Source organism: Aythya ferina (assembly GCF_964211825.1).
Source record: "Aythya ferina genome assembly, chromosome: 3".
Lineage (NCBI taxonomy): Eukaryota > Metazoa > Chordata > Aves > Anseriformes > Anatidae > Aythya > Aythya ferina.
In genome coordinates, this window is record NC_140298.1 from 104,115,781 (window position 1) to 104,139,053 (window position 23,273).

The 23,273-nt window shown below is 41.6% G+C and overlaps 2 protein-coding genes across 3 annotated transcripts in view; one reads left to right on the top strand and one right to left on the bottom strand.

Moving 5' to 3' along the window:
* Positions 1-23,273, bottom strand: part of ADAM17 (ADAM metallopeptidase domain 17) — a 235,919-nt gene that overhangs the window by 177,683 nt on the left and 34,963 nt on the right. The gene's annotated exons all lie outside the window — the stretch shown is intronic.
* Positions 1-23,273, top strand: part of TAF1B (TATA-box binding protein associated factor, RNA polymerase I subunit B) — a 48,168-nt gene that overhangs the window by 10,977 nt on the left and 13,918 nt on the right. For both annotated transcript variants that reach the window (XM_084515397.1, XM_084515398.1), the window contains exon 8: positions 3,841-3,940. In XM_084515397.1, the coding sequence (XP_084371523.1) occupies positions 3,841-3,940 (100 nt within the window). The remainder of the gene's footprint in view (positions 1-3,840; positions 3,941-23,273) is intronic.

The window sequence follows — 23,273 nt, forward strand, 5'->3', positions numbered from 1 at the left end:
CTGACTCCTGCTCCTCCCTTGTGACACATGCTTAGGCACCATGCTAGGGCAATCTGCCAGTTTTTAAAGGATTTACAGCCCCAAAAATACACTCCTCCTTGCTGCTTGACACACTTAACAGAAAAACACTACAATTACCTCCTCCGAAAGGCACACTTTGATTTAAAAATAACATTTCAACTACCTTCTGGTCTGGTCTGTAACAAATTAAATCCTTTTCCATTGTGAATAATCTCACAGTGCTCAATGCGTGGTATTTTATTTATCTAAATAATTAATAAAATTGTGGGTCTGCAGGAAAAAAAAAAGAAATCAGGATGCTGGACTCGGTGAGGCTGAGAACTAATGCCTTTCAAATGAGGTTATACCCAGCTACGCTGGCAAGACCGAACTTGTAATCAGTTTGTGGCATTGCTGTGTGGCTTTAGCAGATGCATCATTTCCTCGTAGTATGCAGAGGACGGAGGATTTTTTTCACACTTAGGCCTGACTAATGCATGCTGCTGCTGCTGCTGTAATTACGAGAGCAGGGACTGCCTCCTGTGTGTGTGCCATTCAAGTTTTCAAGCACTGTGCTGATACAACGTAGTCCTGCGAGTGTTGGGATCGCCTGGCTGTGAAATGACAGGTTTGGAGGAAGAGCAGGCAGAAGAAACTGTTCTCAAGTGCTGTTCCAGATCTGGGCTTCTGGAGTAAGTTTTAACAGCCTGAATCATCAGTACACTGTATTCATTACAGGGTATTGATGCCGTTTCAGGTATTTTTAGAACATAAAAGCAACTCTTCACCTGAGAAAAGAGCACGTTTTTTGTGTAGGGACAGTCATTCCAGGCAGGTTCAGGAAAGATGTCATTGTTGTTTGTTTTTTTTACACAGTTGCAGTGCTTTGACATGAGAAGTTAAATTTGGACCGGGTGATCTTAGAGGTCTTTTCCGACCTAAATGATTCTATGATTAAATTTTTTAACAAAGAAACAAAAAACACCCCGCTGTGTTTGTAGACATCTCTCGTCCATTGCGGAGTAAGGACGTGCTTCTGCATAAATATTGCTGCCTTTTCTCTTGCCCTGGGTGCCAGCACTCACCCCCCTTATGGTGTATTAGTTGACAGATCAGGAAAATAATTTCTGGTTTTGCATGAGAAGGTTTCACTGGACATTTCAGTGCAGTGTGATTTGCTGCATGGCTGTCCCTTTCCACCTCGTGGCAGCTGAGTCTGGAGATCTATCTGGTTGCAGTCAAACCCTGGAAGACAAAAGCCCAGTTTTCAACCTAATCCCCTGTCTGAGAAGTCCCACAAGTGCTTTTGTCAGCAGGGAGGAGACAGGAGTGTGATGCGGAGGACAGAAGGGAGGGTGGGATTTCCCATTTTGGAGGCAGCAAGCTGTTAGGGTGGCTCACCTGCAATCATAACTGCACCACACCCTACGGCCTTGATTGTTTGTCCTCTTCCAGCTGCTGCTGTGCTGGCTCAGGAGGCCGCCGCTCTCAATTTCTTGGTGCTACCTCCTCAGATCTGGCAGCTGATTGTGTGATTGCTCCTTACCAAGGGTGCATCAAAGCTTATGTTCAGCTGAGGCAGTAATGGGACGCTGTTGCTGGAAGGGGAAGGTCTCGCTTCCCCTCTCTGCTCCTGCTTTGTGATGTCTCCCCTTCCTCCTGCCAGTTCTGACACTTTTTGAAGCCACCCATGAGCCTTAGTTTGTTAGAAGACAGGAAGCACACACCCAGCTTTTCTTTTTCGTGCAGTAGGGCAATGGGTTTTGCCTGCTGTTGTGACTTAAATTTGTGGAAGAGGAAGATAAGCAACAGGAGGAGGGAATCACAGCTGGCTACACTGAGCTTTTGGGTTGTCTCAGTCCACTCTGTGAAGCCATCCCTCAGATTTCAGTGCTTCAACTCATTGCTGCTGACCTAAAGTGAGCAAGGAGCTGTCCTGCAGGCTGCTCATCAGATCAGGCAGGGTGGTGAGGACGAGCAGCAGATGCTGGGTTTGATGCTAACCCAGCAAACATGCGGAGCAGCGCAAGTTTCCATTCGGGGTGCAGAAATGCTACTTGCACAGGTTGTTTCTGCCAAAAAAAAAAAAAAAATAGCAAAATGTACATCGCACAATTTGATATAGGAAGGACCCTGTGCTCTGACCCTTACCTCATTTAAGAGACCAATATGCAGAGCTTTAAAACAAAAAGTATTAGGCAGTGTGGTTGTTCAGATTGCTGTAACTTTGCAGAAGTCCTTATAAATGCTGGGTTTATTCTAACTGAGAAACAGGTTTGATTGAGAGGCACTTTTCATTTTAATATTGCTTTAAATCCATTTTTATAGTTAAATAGAGCATTCAGTTAAAAACATTTTTAAAAAGGGTTTAACCATAACCTTCTCCCACAGTAACTGGCCTTTATATAAAATTGTAGTCAGCTTCCAAGCACGTACCCCGTGATATGCAGCGAGTGGTGGTGGAGGTGCAGTGCTGGAAGAGGAACGGTGAGTCCGTGCGCTGCAACAGGCTGAGGATGGGGCTGAATCATCAGCGAAGACATTGCTCTGCCTCGTCCTTGTTTGTTGTTGTTGTGCTTTTCCTCTTCAGACGCATTTTGTTTGGCAGCCAGAGATTGCTGTGCTCTGCAGAAGCTGGTCTGTCTGCCCAGGGGCTGGGTCTGACTAGGGCTGGAAGCCTTTAGGGACTGCCCCATGCCGGGAGCAGGAGCAAAGCCCAGCTTGGCAAGCACAGAGGATCCTACAAGGGGCTTGTGGAGTCTGTAGGCTAAGACATAGCTGGTCTGCCTCGCAAGATCAGAGAGAGGGATGTTGTGCAGAAGGCACAGCAGGCAGGAGAGAAAATTGTTTCCGAATCTCTAATATTATTTAAGGAACAGGGTCTGGTCTGCTTGGTGTTAACTCATTCCAGTTTAAATTATGACTTGAACAAAATTGTGCTGGAGAGGAAGAGCCATGAAGGCAGCTCTAACTCAGTCCTGTGGGAGACCACTAACAGGCATCAGTCTGGCGTGAGAATAGTGCCTGTTCCCCTGCAAAGATCCGTGCTTCTTCGGTGCTTGCCTTGCCTGCTGTAAAAGCCCACTAAGATGCTGGATAAGAGCAGAGGTTTCGTGTGGTGGTGGCTTTTTACTGGTAGCTGTTGTTAAATCCCATCAGATCTATTAAATAAATAAGTAAAAAATAAGAAAAAAAAATCCAAAATATTGTTGTAAACCATTTACCAAAGCCAGCTTTTAAAGAGGAATTACTTCAGTTCAAACTCAAAATAAAGGATTTTGTATTTTATGAGTGTACAATATCATTTTTATTCCTTCTAAAATAATACTTCTTCTTAATCAGACTACAGAAAGTAATTAACTGAGTTGCACTTCTGTGTACACCTGCATAATTTTGTGACATCCCTCTTACCATATTTTGCACTCTAACCTCCTGCAGCAGAAAGTGTTTCATCTCTAGTTTGGGAAATTTACTTAAAGCCTTCACATTTTGAAAGAAACCTTCCATGCCACTCAAGGAGGCTTACGGCAGTTTCAAAAATGCAGTAGCTGAAGAATGTGCAGAACAAACTGTATGCAAGCGTGTTGATTGTAAGCTCATTGCCATAACAGTGTCATTTGTCAGTCATACCTGAGCTTGAACTTAAAGGCCTGTTAAATGTTTGAACTGGTTTTCATACGGTGGAGTATGTAGGGGTGTAGGACTTCAGACAGAATTTCTTAGGCAGCATAAAGCTGATGTTATTTCAAATCAGATATTGATTTGTGGATTAATTTTAGAGTAAACGTACTTTTGTCATAGTAAATGTTATTTTAATTTGGTCTTCTTTTTTTTATGCAGGTTTGTTGTTGAAGGTCACATTCCGTATTTGAACGTTTATCAGGATTTTCCAGAGAAGATGAAATTATATGGCCTTGATCTTAGGATCTTCTGTGTCGAGGTAATTTTTTCCTTAAAATTATAGATATATATTTTTTTTAAGTTATTTTTTGTGTCTTTTTGGGTAAATGTACTAATAAATTGATGAAATCTATTCTTACATTGTAGAGGTCATGTTTCACATTTTTATTGGAGACTGCAGAAACCATTGCAATCAGTGACTCTGAACTCTTTAAGCTTTAATTAGCCTTATTAGGCTGATTACCTAAGTTAAAACAAAATCAGTAAGTACTTGTGGAGAAAAAGGTATTCAGCACTGCACTTGGAACATTCAGAAATAGGACTTGGCTCCATGTCTAAGGGCAATATAATATCACGTCTCTTAAACTTATTTGTGTAAAATCAAAAGAAATATTTTTGCTCAGTGTTGTTTAGATACCATCTTCTGTTCTGTGTCTTGGTGTACTGGTTGAAATACGTGAAACCTAAAATCTGCATGAGGGGATTACTGACCTTCTGGAGGCTGCAAGGCGAGAGACAGTTTGAGTAAAATGTAAATTGTCCCTTATTTAGGATTACTGCGTATTCTGCTGATGGTTGCCCACTGGTGTTTGTGTTCCAGGAAAAAAAAAAAGTTAATTATGGATTGTTGAGGTGTGCAAATTATACATTAGCTTTCAAACACAGAAAGCAGCAATTCTGCTGACAGGAAAAGGTGGGTTTTCATCTGCTGGAAGGTGTGTGTAGCCAAGGTCCTCAGTGATGCTGCTGCAAGTAATGTTACTGTTCTCCAGCATGTAGCTTTATTCAACAGGTCAGGAGTTGTTCAGAAGCTAATCTGTAAAATCTTTCTCTTAGACCTTTCCATAATAGAAAAGATTCATCAGGTTGTAAATTTACAAATTGTGGTTGTAAACTTTTTTTTAACCCTAAACTCTCAGTCTCTCTGTCTTTCTTTGTCTCCATCCTGTAGAGATGTTGTATAACCTCTCAAAGCGGTTACATAAAGCTCTGTTTTTTTATTTAGTCAGGCCAAAGTGCAAACAAAAATCCCGATCCTACAAAATACAGGTAAAATGTTCATACAAATTGCGACCCTAGAATTTGTACTGTGTCTCAAAGTGGGAGATCTGATGTGCAGAGAGAAGATGACCTTTGAAGATGTACTGTGCATTTTTGGAATGGAGCTGTTTCTGTTCTGGAGTATCTGATGCCAGTCCTGAAGCTGATTTCATTAGTCCCTGTTAGCTTGTTTTCTCCCAGAGCTGTAGGTTTGCATTATTCTGCTGTCCCTCCATAGTGTGCCTCCACCTCTGGGTTGTATAATGGCTTGGCATGGAGCTGGACGTCACAACTGAAGACCCACAAGCTGGTCAATTTAATCTCATTTCACCTTTTATATGAAAGAGGGACTATAGCCACTTCACTTTCTGTCTGAAACATACGCATAGCATATACGTACTTCAATTTTTTCACAAACTGGAAAAAAAAAAGTTATCTTCATTTGATTTTTGACTTAAAGATTCATCGTGAGTGATGTTATCTATTGTGATGTGCTAGTTTAGCTTGCAGAAGATTGCATCTGATGTAAAAGCTGAATTGGTGACCTGTGTGTGACAGAAAATCTTGCTTTTCTCTGATCCTGATACTTGCTTTCTCCCCTGCCCCTGACCAAAGTCTGAGTGGAAACACATACTAATCATTTCTTACTTTTGTTTTCATTACGAGGCATAAATTCTCTAAGCTTGATGTCGTGCAGTTTGTTTTCCAGCTGCTGTAATGTTGCAGTGGATTTCTCTTTCTAGGAATATCTGCTCCCTACTCTGCCTGAACTGCTCCTTTAGTAACGCATCCACGGCTTTGTTTGGTTTTAACATTTTTGCCTATATCACTGAGCGAAGGATTGCAAAAACAAACAAAGCCCACAGTAACAAACCAAACAAAACCAACAACCTTCAATCTGCTCCCTACATCTCACGTTCCAGAGCTGATCCTGCTGCTCGTTGCAGCACTGAGATCACCGGTAGCTTACTGCATCCAGTTTTGACATCAGGGCTTTGAGACATTCAAGAGACAAGGTGATTGTCCCGGAGCTGTAAGTCGGATTGTGTAATGCTCCCTTCTGCAAACACAGCCTGCATTCTTTTCTCCTTGGTGTTCTGTATATAATATTCTACAGGCAATTATCTTCAAAAAAACTTTTTATCAGATTGTGATCATCACTAACCAGGCAAGTCAAGGTGCTTTAATGTCATTATTTGTTTTGCTTCAAGTCTGGCGAATGTAAACTGCAGACATTTAAAAAAAAAAATCTAGACATCTGACAAGACTCTTCATGATGTCCTTTTATTCTCTTTTAACCAATTTTTACTGTGTTTGTGTCCTGTGCTAACCTGCTGCAATGCAAATTTTAATCAAGAAGTCATACTAAGTGTTATTTTATCAGTTCAGTGCAGATGAATCTGAACTCGATAAGGCTCACCTCACATATAGACACTCTCAGTGGCTTAAAAGTCTTTTTTGAGAAACAATTCCCCAGATACCCAAAATACACTGGACTTGTACAAGGTTGAAGTTATCATAGCTTTAGAAAAAAAAATAAATGCAACAAATACTACGAGGTGAGTCACATCTACTTTCTATGTGTGTAGTGGTGTGTGTATGTACACAAAACATTTTTTTAACCTTAGCTCATTCAGTATTATTATTATTTTGTATGCATGGAACGTGACTAGTCTCAGGCTTTCCAGCAGATGGATTTCAGTGCTGTGTGTAATAAAGGCACGGAGTCTCTATCGCTGCTAATTTTCTGCTGTCCTGCTTTCAATCTAGCAGTTGGGGAAGATCAAAAGCTGCAGCATCTGTCATACAAGGAGAAGTTGAGGGAGTTGGGATTTTTATCCCTGAGAAGAAGAGGCTCAGGGGTGTGGAGCTGTGTGTAAAACCTGATCAGAAGGAGTGGGATGGACTCAGACTCTTCTCTCTGCTGCCCAGTGAAAGGATGAGACTCCATGGGCATTATTTGAAACACAGGAGCTTCCATTTAAACATAAGATTTATTTTTTTTATGTGGAAGGGTGACTGAACACGACCAGGCTGCCCAAAACCATTGTGGAACCTGCATCTTTGGAGATGCTCAAAGCCTGACTGGACATGGTCCTGAGCAAGCTGCTGTATTTGGCCTTGCCTTGAGCAGTGGCGTGGGACTCGACCATCTCCAGAGGTCCCCTCTAACCTCCAGCACGCCGTGGATCTGGTGGTGCAGTGTGCCTTGGGCTGGCAGGAAAGTCCTTCGTGAGCTAGTAATGGACCAGCTAATAAGGAGGGCATAATTTGTCATTCTGTCCAGACTGAGCTTTATTTAAAATACCTGCTACAAAGGTTACTGGTTTTGGTAACCCTGTGTGCAGAGCTCCGGGTGTAATTGCCTCATTTAAAACAAAAAGAAAAAGGAGAGAAAAGGAGCCTCTGCCTCTCCGTATCTCCGTATCATTCATTGTGCTGCATAACTGTTAGATAAATGTGCCAGGTCTAGGTCTAGCTGGAGGTGAGTACTACCTCACAAGTATTTTATAAAAGATAACAGTGCTTTATTGAAGAGCTTTGTGTTAAATGGGAAATGAGTTGTTTATCCATATTCCAAATACGTGCATCTTTCCAATGCTCGCCTTTGTACACCTCCACTTGATTAGACATCCTATTCCTCTATTAAAATCATCTGTATGGTAGGAGGTAGCATCTGATAAAGGGGTTTTGCCTAAATGTACAATCAGAGGGTTTGTGGGGCTAACAGCAGCAGCAGCAGGAGGCTCCTGCTCAGCTCCTAATTGACAAATTCTGAGTTCCCAAAACAATAAAAGAAAAGCTAATATCTATCTTATGCTGCAAAACTGCATTTTGGTAAAGCAGAGTCCATGTGCGCTTATCCCTGTGATAAAAACTGTCTTATGCATCAAGAAAGAATACAATACTTGTAGGTTTTGTTGGTTTTTCTATGCAGATCAAGGTTTTTTCTTCCTATTTGCAATTTGTTTCACTGCACTAAATCACTGCTGATCTTAAGGCATATGCCAATAATTAACACACGGTGATGAGCAGTCATCTTTTCTCTTTTAGGTAGATACCATCTTTGTTTCCTTCGTATTGCAGAGAATATCTGCTTGTTTAAAAGCCTGCTAGTGTGAGACTTCCAGCTGGTTTGTAAATTAGCAGCAGTAGGTATGAAGGTGTACGGCTAATTGGATTTCAGGTTGTTATCGATAGGATCTCTCCTCCAGTGCATCTCCACACGCATTCCTTCTTCCATTTCTACTTGGAGTAGGGATACATCTCGAAGATACACCCCCTCTGTTTTGCTTTTAGGAGTTTAATCTGTACCCTCGTATAAAACTGATCACAAGCATCTGTTTTCTCTTGAGCTAGCAACAGCTTGCCCTTGCCGGAGGTCTGTTTTCCCTTACATTTCTGACTCAGGGTCTGCGTACTGTATCAGCTGCTGTGTAATCCCTTTGTTTGTGCCTTAAAGCTGCTTCTGCTTTGCTGTCTCAAGTCTACCTGTAGCTTTCATTTGTAAAAAAATCATGAGTCTTTGGCGTCTTTTACCCTTAACGCCTCGCAGATCTCGTGCATGCGCCCAGAAATGCTTTTTGGTTTTGATTCTCGTGTTCTTGACGCACTCGCAAACCTATGGGTAAGCAGGTCACTCCCATGGCTGTTGGGCAACTCGATTTACCAAAGTATTGGAGATAACAAACACGTCATTTTGCAGTATGTGCTGTGTGGAACAGGATAGGTGTAGCCTCATAAATATCTTTCAGATCCTGTTGTCCCGAAGAGCTCCTGGAATGGGCTTCGCTGTGGATGCGCAAGTGGCTGGACTTGGCGAGGGGCCAGACGCGTGACCTCAGTGAGGTTCCCTGCCTTCAGCCTCTCCACCTCCACTATAATAACTCCTTTCTTCCTAACCCTAGTGAGAAATACTCTTTTTTTTCTTTCTTAGGGGTGGGGTGCGAGGAGAAAATTGAGCTCAGTGGGTGCTTGTTGAGTTGTGCTCAGAGCTGCCCACCAACCTGCCCTTGAAGGTGGAAGGAATAGGTGGCTACCTCGTTCCTCTTTCTACCAGTTCTGCCCTGGAGTCTGGTGATGAAGCGGCTTCCCTCTAAGAGCCCTTCTCTTCCCGGCCCCTGAGACTGGTGTTGGTACACCTTGTAGTCTAGGAACCTCTTAAGTTAGTTCCTTTTTTGATTTAGGATTTAATTTTGTTCTTATGTCTTCCTTTTTCTTTTTTAAATGATCCTCTGAGTATTGTTGCCTGTTATAATAAATTTATTTAGGCAGTTTTGACCTTGTAACACATAAACATAAATACCCAGCTTAATTTTTGGTTGTCTTAGTATGCATTATTATACTTTACCCATCCTACTGCTGACTTAGCTTTATTAACAGAGGCACTATTTAGGTGAAATACAGAGAGCAAATATCTTTCTATTTCCATCCCTTATTTCAATCCATAAATAATTCTTACTGTTATTATTCAGGCCTCCATTATACAGAAATTCTTTCTAAACTCCTAGGTGAGAGGGATGTTAGCATCTTCCTTCCCTTTGCCTATGCAAAATTTGTGAATTCGTCCAGGAAAAGCGGCAGCAATACATTGTGTTTGTCAGAAAATAGCAGTGGACAGGGAGAATCATCACAAAACTCATGGGATTTTCTCCCACCTTTACCATTTCTTCCTATATTACACTGCATTGCTATGACTTGCTCTGCCCATACCAGATTTTTTCCTTTTTTTAAATATATTTCATTCCAGTAAGTGTTTTTCTTCATTTGTACAGTGTTTTTCTATATTTGTATAGTTTCATCTTTCATTTTTCCTTTCTTATTTGCCAGCCTCACTGAAAGGCCTTTTGTTGTCTCTTTCTTCTCCCTGCTATCTTCTTTCTTTCGTGGTTAACAGCTCATCATTCAGCATTAAATGCTGTCTGTTTGTGTCATTAGACCGGTAATTCTGGGCAGTTCTCCATTGTGTTCAGTTCAATAAAAATTTTAATTCATACTCCATTGTGATCTGATGCTGGCTTTGATAGCAAAAGGAAGAGCTTGAAAAGCAATACATATATTTGGTGCCCTAAGAAGAGGGGTAATTCATCCAGGGCCTGCCTTTTCCTTAAGGTAACCAGTTAAGTACCAGGTAACCAGGTAACCAAGTACCAGGTAACCAGGTAAGAGTGGGTACCATAGTGTATTCTCAAGTGGGTTGGAAAACTCTTAAGCTCTTCTCAGAATGTGCTGCTTTAGTGCAGAGCATTTTATTCTGTGTGATGCTTTGGATTTTTTATTTTATTGTTTTGAGTTGAAGGAGTATATACCTTGCACTCATACATGCACACACCCCCTCTCTGGTGCTGATTATGACATTCTTCCTCTTTTATTTAGGAGTGAAAGGCTTGCTTTAAACATTGGCAGATGATCTCTTCTCTATACTGTCTAAAAACTCTTAATTCTGTTTCTTCTTTTACAGTATTCTACAGTTTATATTTTATTTTTGTTCTTCTGCTTCTCTTTATCTTTTTCCACCATAATTTTACTCTTAGCAGCACTTCAGTATCCATACTAATCCTTCTGCCCCTCATCTTTCTATGTCAGCTTCAGTCAAATCTCATTTCTCCTGAGGATTTCAAAGATTTCTGAGATTAATTTGCCAATATTTTCTGTTATTAAGGATGGCTCTGTGTTGCTCACTAGTTCTGCATGCTTTGTTTTCCAGTGGATCTGCTGTTTTTGAGTTTGGAGTGCCATAATGAGTCCTCCACTGAGGTCTTGTGTGTGAATGTGTTTTTTTCGTTTGTTTGTGGTGGTGGTGGTGTTTGATTTTGGCCTCCTTATATCTGCGAATTCTTCCAGAAAGAATAAAAATGTCTTTTCGGATCAGCAGCTCCTGTGGATTGAAGCTGAAGTGTCAATCGTCTCTCTCCTCTTATGACCTTACAAAGGTTGCTTGACTGACAAGATATTTTTAGCTTCCATCTTTCCCATTGTCATTGCACTATTTTCTTCAGGATCCATGCCAAGCTAATAATTCTAGAGTTCCTGAATCTCCCCTTTTACATTTTTTTTAAATACTAATGCTGAGAGCTCTTTGATCTTCAGAATTTCTTAGGATTATTTAAAAAACAGCATTTGTGTTTCAGAGAGCGCCTTAGTTATTTCCTTGAAGCTTCTGGTGTGTAAATTTTCTGATCCTATCCTTTGAAAAGCCATTAATTTTATCAGATACTGCTGTACTTTTTAGCAGACATAAATTTTCTCTTCCTTACATATCGTTTGAACGAGATGGATTCGTGTTCTTCTTCCAGTTACAGAACAAGCTTGCTTTTTTCTTCCTATTTGTTTCACGACTTACCTGTGGCGTTGCAATTAAAGGTCCTTTTGTTGTTGTTGTGCACTTTCCTTGCTGCTTAGCTGCCTTTCCCTTTTTGTTTCATTGCAGAGCAGCTACGGAGCCGTTCCTTGCCTCTTTTATCCAGGAGACTGTCCCCGAGTACTGTGCAGTCAGTTCTGCCCAGCTGTGGTCCCCTGGTTGTGTTCTCCCTTTATTCTGTTATCCTAAAGTAAAAAGCAGGAACTGTCTAGGAGTATTAGTGACTGGCCAAGATGCTATTTTGAGAGGTCTGAAGTACCTGCTTTTATGTCTGGCTGCCAGGGATTTTTTGTATCTTTTACTACCATACTTGAAAACCAGGTTTAAATTTAGGATTTATATCCTGCTGCTACCCAAGGCAGCAGGATGTATACCCCCTTCTCTTCCAGCTTCACAGTGGTCCTATAGCAGTAATCTTTTGTGTTACAGCGTGGTTAAATGTTGCTGAGCTTTACCACGGCAGCAGATGTTAAACCAAAGGTGGTTGAACCTCAGATTTTGCCCCTGTTCCTAATTCTTGTGGTTATAGGCAGTTATACTTGGAGTACAGTTATTAATGCTTGTGAACCATAAACGTTTTTTGCCTTGTCACCATCTAACAGCTTAGTTGCTTAGTAAGGACTGGTTTAAATTAAATGGGGACGTGCCACAAAAATGTATTTGAATCAACCCGGCGTTGTTCAAGCATAGTAAAAGCAATTTTGTTTTGTAAATTTAACTGGCAAGTTTCAGAAGTCTAAGACGCCTCCTGATTTTGATTTCCTTGTGAATGTTGGGGGCAGAAGAATTGTCAGGTAGCCTGGAGGAAAATGTAGCATCGGAGGATTTCTCATGGATAAAGGAAAAAAGATTGCTCAATATTTCGAAGATTACCTGTTGTATACAACCAAAACCAAGACTTGGCTGTAGTCTTCAGGTTTCAAGCCTAATGGCTCAATTTTGGAGGTAATTTGGCGTTCAGTCCTCAGTCATTTCTAATCATCTCTGCCAGCTTGTTCTAAAGCATGTGATTTTGCAGTTCTGAATAACACATAGATAATACTTATTACTTAAGTATCAAGTATATTGCTTGGCTTATTAATGATGGAAAAGGTTGTTTGCATTTTCTTGTTAGGTACTTTTGTGTTTCTTCTGTTTTCCTTTATGCAACTGGGGCCATGTCCCATTGATAAAATATGTTACTGGGTTTGAAATGCATGAACCTAGACAGATAGGACCCAGATACTTGAGCAGATGCCAAAGTTGAGAAGAGGGACTGTTCCTAGAGTATTGATGCCGCCCTCCTTGCCTTCACTCAGCTCTTCTCCTTCAGGGCTGGGCAAGCTCGTGGAGGTCGCATGCTGCTCTCGTTCACGTCTTCCCCCTTGCACCAAGAACAAAACTTACGTTATTTTTCATTGTCCTTTCGAATACAGGAAGCAAACACACACCTTCCCACCTCACAGAAGGGATGAGCAGTATTGCTGGGCAGGAAGGAGAGCAGGCTGTGCTCAAGCCCCAAGGTGCACGGGGCACAGCCCGATGTCTGCGAGGCCGCTGTTGGGGACTGGCTGCTCGGCCCTGCCCGTCTCGGTGCTTAGAGCCAGGGGCTAGATATTCTGGGTGAACTCTGTAGCGGTGGCGTGAGCTTATATGAATATATGGAGTCATAATATTGGCCACTGGAGATCCTTAGAAATCTCATGGCAATTGTTTTTTGTGATACTACAACTCTGGGTATTCATCCTGCTCTTCAGGCTAATTCCTCCTTTAGGTCTGCTTGTATTGTTCATTGGTTTCTGCCCTAAGCGGGATGGATGCAATATGGCCGAGTGCTTTCCTACAGCAAATGGCATTTCATGCTTTGGGATTGTTTTATATCAAAGATGCTATTTCTGGATCTGCAATTTCATCATCTTAAAAGCAGAAGGATTAGCATTCGCTTCATTACAGAGTTTGGGTATGTTAATAGAAGTTTATAAACTTGACAGTGTTTCTTAAGTGCTCGTGTTTCTTTAGTTGTGGGTGTGGATTTAGTCTCCTAATTATAGTACTCTTCTAGGAGGGGCAGAAGAAGTGAATCACTGTTTTAGGGCTTTATGTTTTTTGTCCCACCATCTAAGGAGGAGTGAAATTCCTCTGTATTCTGAGCGCTGCATGAGGTCACCCTACTGAAGTTCTTGCAAAGAAAGGATTTCTACCATGGGTTTGGTATTGCTAATTTGATTTGGTGACAGCCAGGCATTCATTCCCTAAATTGACATTGCCATTCTGAAATTAATTTATTAAATAAGCATGTTGGTAAGTTTAAATTAATTTTTATTCTGAAGGTGGTTTTTAAAATAAAATGATCTGCTGACCATTGTTTGTGAGTAGACCATGTAGAAGAAGTAAATTGCCTGTCATTGGTGCACAGAGACACTACCTAAACCTGCAGAAGTAATTTTTAAAGAATGATAACTCTAAATAAAAAATCCAGATATAAGCGAAAGCATACATACAGGATCCTTCGTCTTCATCCTTCTATTCCTTCTCGTTTTTCACTTTTGTTCTCTTTACCTTCTTGATAAAATTCTTAACACTCTGTTATGAACAGCTTTGAATGTCTTGAAAAAATGTTACCTTCTTGACCAGATTTCTTGCAAGAAACTTGCTCTCTTCTTCATCTACTGAAACACAGAACCTCTCAGTTCCAGTTTTGAGAATACAGATTGAGAAAATACAGCTTTCAATTTCTCCGATTTTCATCCCGTCCAGCAGATGACTAAAAATATTTTCTATTTGGAAAAGAGTAGTAAGTAAAGACATTGAGTGGGAAGGAGAAGATCTTGAAAGGCTGATACAATGCAGGCTTTGTATCGTGTATGGCATCGTTACAGTGGATAAGCATTACACAAGGTGAGCGCTATACTTCAGGTTTTAGTATGATTTTTAAAAGGCTATAATTCATTGACCCATGAGCTGCTATTAAAATACACAGGTATACCTTTTTCCACCAGTGTCGTCTTTGTGTCTGAGTACACCCACAAAGTGTAACTCAATCACCAGATAAGCCCGTGCTACCCATGTTTGTTAAATAGGAGGTGATTTTTTTTAAAGTAGAAAATTGGTCATGTTCTTTGAAAGCTGGTTATCGATGCTGCTACATTCATGTACCGACCTTAATTTAAATATCTGCATGATGTTATTCGTACAGGTTACTACAATCCCTTCCTGATCCTGTTTCAAACACACAGCTGTTGTAGCTACAGTAGAATTATTTTCAAACTGCTCCCAGTTTCCAAAAAGGAACGGAGAACAGCACTTTGTTGATGTATAAATCCATCAGGCACCCATACTTAACAAATCTATGGAATTCTGGTTGTGTTGTTTGTTTGTTTTTTGTTTGTTTGCTTGCCCTCTCTAAAAGGTATGCAGAGTGACAAGGACAATCAAATATCTGGACAGGTTTCCTACAAGAAACAATTAAACATATCTATTTATCTTTCGAGCTAAAGAAGAGTTGACTAAGAGGAAGCTGTGATGATAGTTTACTCTGTTTAGGAGGCAAACGCTCGATGTCTCTTCCAATACAAGAATTGGGAGGTGTCAGATGGAGCTTGCTGGCCTGTTGGTTCGGAATCTGACAGCAGGAAATGCTTCGTGTGTCCTCTGGGCAATTGGAGGGACTGCTTGCCATCGGTTGGTGTTAAAGGGGGCAGGTAATGACTGCACAGAGGCCACACACACAGAAAAGGCATGTGGGGCTAATAAGTGCAGAGGTCTCACTGCTGGCTCAGCCACAAGCTCTGTGAAGCTGGACAAATATTTGGGAAAGTGTCATCGTGGCTTGCTTCGTTCCTGAATTCCTCCCTACTCCTCTCTCTTGCTTGCTGCTGGATGCAAGGCTGAATAGATCTTTTTTGCTTGATGAGATGTTGTTGTTGTTCTGGGATTTCAGTTAGGGTTTCAGTTTGTGGGATTTGTGTTCTGGAGAGACCTTCTTAAGATGGTAAAACTTCATTTTTCATTAACTAGGTATCTCAGCAACCTTTCTTCTAAGTCATAGTTCAAGCCTTTAAGTTGGGTGAATTTAATGTCGGTCCTTAAAGTTTCAGATTGAGGAGTCTGGGCTTGGTTTAACTAAAAGTACATTGAGGAATGATTAAATGGTAAAAGTACACAAAATCCTTTTTTAAAAGGGATATGGCTAACCTATGGCAAAGAACCCTAAGCAGTGCAAACTTTACAGTTTTCTTGAGCAAAAGCTTTGCTTTTTGAAGCAAGCTTTTGCATGCAGTTACTTTGTGATGACATTTTGGTGGAGTAACTAAAGGAATTGCTTGTTTAAATACAGTGCCTGGAATATAAGATTTCCTATTGATGAGTAGGATTGCCGGTCCCCATGCTTTTTTCACTTTGGTAAAGTGATGCTTCTAAACAGCCTTTGGTTCTTTTCTTTTTGGCCCTAAATACAAGTAGAGGTGATTTGTGAATATAAAAAGACGACAGTATTAATATGTCTTAGAGTTCATAGAAGATCCTGAGGTGGAAGGGTCCCACAAGGATCATCAAGTCCAACCCCTGGCTCCACACAGGACCACCCCAAAATCAGGCCATGTGTCTGAGAGAGCTGTCCAAACGCTTCTTGGAGCCTGTCCCAGCACCCAACATGACTAAGGTTTTAAGGCTAAACGTACAGAATTTAGGAATTACTGGAATGAATTTGCTGGTAGCTGAGGCCGATGTCTAAGCGTGCGAGGGTGTAGTCCCGAATCATTTAATCTCTTATTGTTTCTACCAGATAGCGTCTCAGTTTAATACACGGAAGGCGATGAGCTGCTCAGTGTATCTTTCCTTTTCTTCATCCAACGTGGGAGTTAGGGCTTGCTGTAGTGCATGCCACGTCGAGCCAGTGCTGTTGCAGAACGTGGGCTTCTTTTTTTTTTCCTCCTGATGCCCATCTCCAGGCGGTGGCGGCTCCGTTCAGGCTGGGCTGGGAGAAATGGAGCTGGGCTGCTCCCTCACAGCTGGGAAACTGGGACAAAGAGACTTGCCCGAAGCAACAGGGTGGGTTTGTGGTACTGTCATGTGTAAACCTGAAGATTTCCTAAATTTAATACTCTCTTTTTTTTTTTTTTTTTCCCTGCTGCCTTTTCAAAAGGGTCCCGAATTACTTCATAATCTGATCCTGGCTGATACCCACATCTCCGAGTCATCGTGCTGTGTCTTAGGGGAAACCTCTGCCCCTGGGACTGTCTCACAGCCCAGGTTTTGGTGGGTTGTGCGTTTGTTGTTTAGTTTGGGTCTGATTCAGACTGCTAATTGCTGACTAAATCGATGAATTGACTCAGGAACACAGGTCAAAGCGTTGGTGTGGGTTTCTGCCAGCATTCAGACTGCAGTGCCAACAGCTTTCTGCTTCCCTGGGGAGTGATCTACCAAGCTTGCCTTGTAGCTGGGCTCCTCTATTCATTGAGGCCCTTTCCTAAAATCACATTTGGTCTGGTGTGTAAGGATTGGGAAGATCTCTCTTCTGACTACAATTTGAATGAGCCTAATTGCCCTGCGACTTTCTTCTTTTAGTGGTAACTCTGTGAAGAATTCAAATGAGCGCAGCAGCCAGTCCTGCTTGTTTATTTTAAAAATCTTCTGAGAGGTATAAAATTCCAGCCATACAAATTCTGCTAATCAGTAATGCTTTTCCCTTCCAAAACAAGCAGCAATTCCTGCTTTGGTCTGCCAGGGTTTTGTGATACCTTGTAATCTGAAGTTGGTTGGGGGGGGATGTCTTTCTGTCAGTTTTTATTTTCTCTTTCTTTCTTTCTTTCTTTCTTTCTTTCTTTCTTTCTTTCTTTCTTTCTTTCTTTCTTTCTTTCTTTCTTTCTTTCTTTCTTTCTTTCTTCATTTTAGCAGGTGCATGTAGTACTTGTTCAGGATAAAAAAAACTGCAGAATGAAAAGAAGCAAGGGTGAGGCTTTTATTTAAAAAAAAAAAAAAAAAAAAAAAAAGCTGAGGAGGAAGTTCACTGCTGAAAGGGTTATTGTAATCAAGTTTATCATGGGAGCTTGCTGTTGTGTAACAGAAACTCTAGCTTGTCCATACCTGTCTCAAAGCATTACTTAATGAAGAAAGAAAACAAACCTACCAAAATATTTATGAAATTCAATAAAATTTGTTCCCAAACTCCTTCATTTCAATACATCATGACACACCAGCTCCTTGTTGCTTTCTCCATTTCTAGAAAGCCTACATTTTTTAGAGCCGTGGTATCTGTCGTTCAGATGCAGCTTGAGCACAAAGTGGGTAACACTCAAGCACGTGTCTCTGTTGGTTTAATAATATTGAAACTCATTTATTCAAAAACCACTTTAGCCAGGAAACATCTAATGAATATGATGTATTCCTCTGAAAGTAGCATATTAAAAAGTCTGCAATACGCACAAATATATATTTTTTTTCCAGTGAAGGAGCACATTTGTACTGAATGCTCAGTTAGCTTTTTCTTTTGCATGTGGCTTGCTGGCTCATCCACGTAACATCTTGAATTCCATGATAAAAACTTTTAATTCAATGCAGCAAAGTATCCTCCTAGCACACTGAGATATTTTTTTTCTCTCAAAAATGCATAAACATTGTTTATTGAGTCTCTTCTCAGTGCAAAGATCCTTCTCACTTCCTCTCTGCATCGATGTTCAGGAGTAATTTGGGACTTTAAGATGCAGTAGCTGTTTCAGATGAGATTTTGAGGGACAATTATCAAGGAGAACAACAGAGAGAGTGCCACTGTTACTTGTTGTGTGATGTTCAAGCGTTATCTTGGTTTCCTTTTTTTTTTTTCTCTGCCCGTGTGTTGCCAAGTAGATAACTTGGGCAACATGTTTGTCTGTCTCAAGATGAAGCAGTTGATTCCCTTATCCTGTCGTAGCCTTACAGTTATCCTCTCTGCTCCATGAGAGCCTCGTGAAGCAGCAATTCCTGTTGACCAAGCAAGAAGCATGCGCTTGGCCTTTTCTGCTGGAAGAACTCTCAGCAGCCACCTGTTTCTCAGCAGGTATTTGAGTGGGGCTGTCGCAGTTTCACCTGCCTTTGTTCGTCCTTGTCACTTGGTTCCCTTTAATAATTCCAGGCACACCCTTTGCTCTTACATCAGCATCTGTACATGATTCATGGATATCAGTGTTTGAAGAAATGCATCTGCTCCTTTAGTCCACGTAAAAACGGGGGTACCGAGGCAGATTTGGTGCTCATCGAACCTGCTCTGCTCTTTCTGGTGGTGGCAGGGAAGGGATGGAAGAGCAGCGTGCAGTGGTTCCCCCCACCATGCTTTCACCTCACGAGGCTGGGACGTTTGTTTCTGCCCAGCAGTGATAACAGTGCTCGCAGTGCCCATCCTTCACATCATGTATGTCTCTTGTCCATACCCTGTTCTCTGGAAAACAAACCGTTCATGCAAACTTCATGTTAAGACTGCCCAGAATCTTACTGCAGCAGAGCTGGCTGTCTTAGTTTTGACAGCTGACTTAGCTGGGAAAAAATGTGTATTAGTGAGAGGGTTGCTTATTTGGGAAGGTTTTTATTGATAATAATGCACACTGCTTAATTGCCCTTTATCTGTGTGTAAGAGTTATTGCGGGAGTTTCCTGCTGTTGCAGGTAGGACGGTGGTCGCTGAGAGGCAGATAGAGGTTAGGCAAGGGGAGGGAGGAAGACAATTAAAAATAGACATCGTTAGCATTTATTAGTGGGCAATACCCAAAATGAGGGCAAATAAAATGAGGGCAATACCCAAGTCATGGGAGAAAAAAAATCTTCAGTAATGGAGGAGTTTGGGCTTTGCACTCACATTATGGATATAGTACATAATGATTGGGTCACGAGGTCATTTTATTCACTATTAGATACGAATTTGGGTGTCTTTACAGTCAATCCTGTTGTGTAAGCTGTGAGCACTGCAGCTGGCTTCAGCCCACGTCAGGCTGGCAGGATGTGTTGGTGCTGCCGACCAGCAGGTAGAGCTGAGCCTGCTGAGTAGCGGGACCAACTGCAGCGAGCCAGGCTCCGTAGGGCTGATGTGGTACCTAATCCTACCGTAGTTTTAAAGTTAGAGTTCCTAATAACTCATAATTTGTCACTCATAGTTTGATCTAAATCTTCAGGTTAAATTGCTTGCTTACCCCATTTCCTGAGAAGTTTGGCACGCTTCTTCAAACTCAGGCCAGGCATCTTCAGAATGACAAGGTCTTGCTGGTTTTCAGGTAATTCCCACCAGACCCAAACTCCAAATTTCACAGGTTCCCAGAGACCTACAAAAAGCCAATAATGAAAAAGTGAAGTATTAAAAGTATTAAAAGGTCAATTAGAGGAAGCTCATAGAAAACGTGTCCACTGCTGAAGAGCTGAAGATAGAGCCTTAGAGACGAGGCAGGTATGGGACAACAGATGGTGTCTCGATGGAAATGAACAGGTAGAGGGGTGAAAAGAAAGGGAAATGTGCTGGGGAACAAGTACTGGAGAAGAGTAGGTAAGGGAAAAATAAATAAATAAAAGGTAAGAATTAAAAGAACTCTACGATTAATTCTTTTCAGAAAGGACAGAACCTAATCACAATAAACTAAACAGAACTGTGAGTATGTGAGTACTGCTGGTTTCTCCTCCTGTAGGAGAAAACGGTCTGTACGGTGAGCTAAGAAGAGAGTCAGCCAGACCACGCTTAAAACTAAAAGCTCTGGAGCCTGCAAAGGAAGCTAGAAAGCCAGCCAGTTGTATACTGTGTTCTGCTGGTTGATCAGCAACATTCTGATACTGTCCAAACAAGTAGGGGAGGCTGCAATCTTGGCTCACCCCAAACAATTACTCGTTGCTCTGATCTGATTATCATGGTAATAATTTGGCTCGTTCGCTTCTGGAAACCAGGTGGCTCTTTTCTAGCACAGGTGAAAAATTCCATGTAACTTGGAAAGATAAAGGCAGCTGATTTAAATAGCCTAATGAGCGTGTATCATAACGAAAATCTTACTCTAGACACTTCTTTACCGACTGAGCAGCGTGTATTTTCTCTCCTATAAGAAATTGAGAGGAAAGGGAAAAAAATAAAATTATTCTCAAGTAGTACTAATTTTTTGTACCACTTTCTGTAGAAAACCTGATGTTAACTTACTTTCCATGTGTGAGAACAAGAGACAAAGATTTCAAAGACAAAGCTGTAAAGGAGAGTTCTCAGTAACCTCTGCACCCAATCTAGACAGGGTACGGGCTCTGTCAGCATTGTTGATCAGTCCTGAAGAAATTCCAGCTTGCGAAACACCTGAAAGGGCTATCAGGTGGCATAACTTTAAAAGGGTTTTCTGTCAGTCTTCCTGAAATTATTAAGTGCCCTCGAGGGTTTGTAACTGGGTTTTATACGCCGAGTGTTTCCCAGGTTCTCCAAACAAAGCGAGGGCTCGGTAACTCCGCATGCTGATGGACAGGGGAGGTGTCCTGATATTTAGCACAGAGGTACAACTGAAAATGTGTAATAAAAATCGTTTAATTTGCAATTGGATAAGCGAAAGTTGTGCTTGGAGGACGTGTGGCCTGTGATCTAAGGCTGTCCCTTCTTGTCCAAGGACTCCTCCCTTGGGGTTTAATCACGAGGCAGTGTTTTCACTTGAAGGAGGCCCCGGCTCTGGAACTCGCTTTCCTACTGGATTTGTTGGTTGATTTTTGGTGCAACTTGTTTTATCACGTTGGTTTTTCCTGGGAGAGATGCATAGCTAGGTAGAAAGTGAGTATCTCATAGATAAATTTTATCAGCACTTAGCAATTTGGAGATCTTCAAAAGCCAGCTGGCCGTGGTCCTGGGCAACCTGCTCTAGGCTGGACCAGGTGACCTCCAGAGCTGCCTTCCAACCTCAGCCATGCTGTGGTTCTGTGACTTTGGAGGTGGCTTGACTGCAGTATTTTGCTTTTTCTTAGTACTGTACTAACACTTACTGTGCCTGTTGCATGGAATTTGGGCGTTCTGTTTGCTTTAACCCTCCCAGCAAGCGAGATTTTGCAGCATAAGAGATTTGCTGCGTGAACTCCGAGCTCTTTCAGAGCCAAACAGGGTATGTGCATGGTGCCAGGTGAGAATTTCAGGGCTAGAAACGCTCCCCAGTCTCCCCAGTCCTCAACCTTCAAGCCTTCCAGCCCTTTGTTTGCTGTGATGTGTCTCTGAGATGTGATCTTCTCTTTGATTCAGCTTACTCTGGCAGTTTGCAGGTGAGGAGAGGACTGCGTGCTCCTGCGGCGCAGCGTTCAGTCCATCCTGCGTTGTCCTGACTCAGCGCCGCGCTGTAGAAACACGATGACTGCAGTCAGTGCTTTTGAGCTCAGGGGGTTAAGCCCAGGAAAGGAGCAATTGATTTGGCTGGTCTTTATGAGATGAGCGTGTCCTTCCCAGATCTGCATGTCCCACTTGTGTTTACATCTCCTTATGAACACACATCAGCTAAGAACAGACTAACTCTGTTAACACCCTTTCAAAACCAGCCAAATGATAGCACTCAGCGTTCATTTTTATTTTTTTTTACGCCACTTGTGTTTGCTCTTAAAAAAAAAAAAAAAAAAGTTATTATGAAGCAAAGAGCATGTGAAAAATAACTTGGTTGACTTCTCTAAACTGCAAACAAAAGCCTGGACTGGATTCGAAAAGCTTTGAAACAAAAGTCAGCGTTGGGTGTGAGGATGAAGGGATGATTCACGAGAGCCCAGGACAGGAAAGCTGTCTCCTTAGCCTGATACGGTGAGAAAAGCTCCTGTGTACAGTGATAGAGGTGCCTGCCTTGGACCCTCAAATTAAGAGTTACATTCCTTAAAGTACTTCTTTGTAAAATTAGACTGCTCAGATAACTTCACTGGTGATAGTTTAATGTTTGGGAAAGGGAATGCTTCAAATGACTGAATTCCCGGTGTCTTCATTTTCATCTGTGCTATGTTATTAAGAAGCTACTAATTCAGCTGCTTTTCATCAAAGGGAAAATGCATTTCCTTTATACCTAATTAGGAATATTACTCTCACGCTGCTTTTATTTGAATTATCTGGGACTTTTCCTTTTTCTCCCGATACACTCAAGAGGAGTTACGTCTGATTCAGGTTTTGTTCCAGGATTGTTTTGGTATTCAATGCAGAACTGCTTTTTAAGAGGAATGGAAAGTAATGTGAGCCTGGTAGCGCATGTTTTTCTTGTTTCTCAAGACTGTCACGTCGCAGTCTAAGCCACTTTTTAACACTGTTTAGAAAATATAATGAACATGATACAACTTCCTAACTGTTACCCAAGTTGCATGTGTAATAGCGACAGTGGAGTTATTCGTTTGCTTAAGTGTGTATTAATGCAATTAAGGAAGTCTTAACTGCGGTCTGGGGGGAGATCGTTTAAGAAAATGAATGGAAACGTTTGGCAATCATTCAAAAACTATGAAATTTGAGCAATTGCCACATAGCTTATGTTAAAATAGGTGAAACCAAGTGATTGGATGAAAAGGCAGTATCTCAGCCTTGCTGTTGTCGTAAACACAATGGCTTTGTTTTCAGTCTGGTCTATAAAACCAGGAGCCTGAGTTCGGCATTGTTCAGGAAAGTTTTGAATCTGTGTACAAAGTGTAAACTCCTGCAGCATTCCTGCTGAAGGAAAGTACCTTAAGCACAAGCTGACTTGATAGATATGATAGATGATAAGCAGCTCTGCTGAGTTAGAACCGCCAAGGCCAAGCAGAAAGTGCAAGGCTTATACGTGTAAAAGGGTAAAGTAGCCTGAACAACTGGGAGTTACCACTTCAACAGGTACATTCAAGCAACCGTTTAAAATATAAAGAATTAAGTCACACAGTACAATGTTGAAGAGTTAAAGTATTAAGAAATGAAGGTCAAATCTTACAGTCCATGCTTCTGCAAACTCCACCAGGTCCTGCTGAGTTGGCTATGAAGAAGCTTACCAAAATCTGGCCGTGAGTTATGTTCTCCTCTAACAGGAAAATCTCAGGAGAAA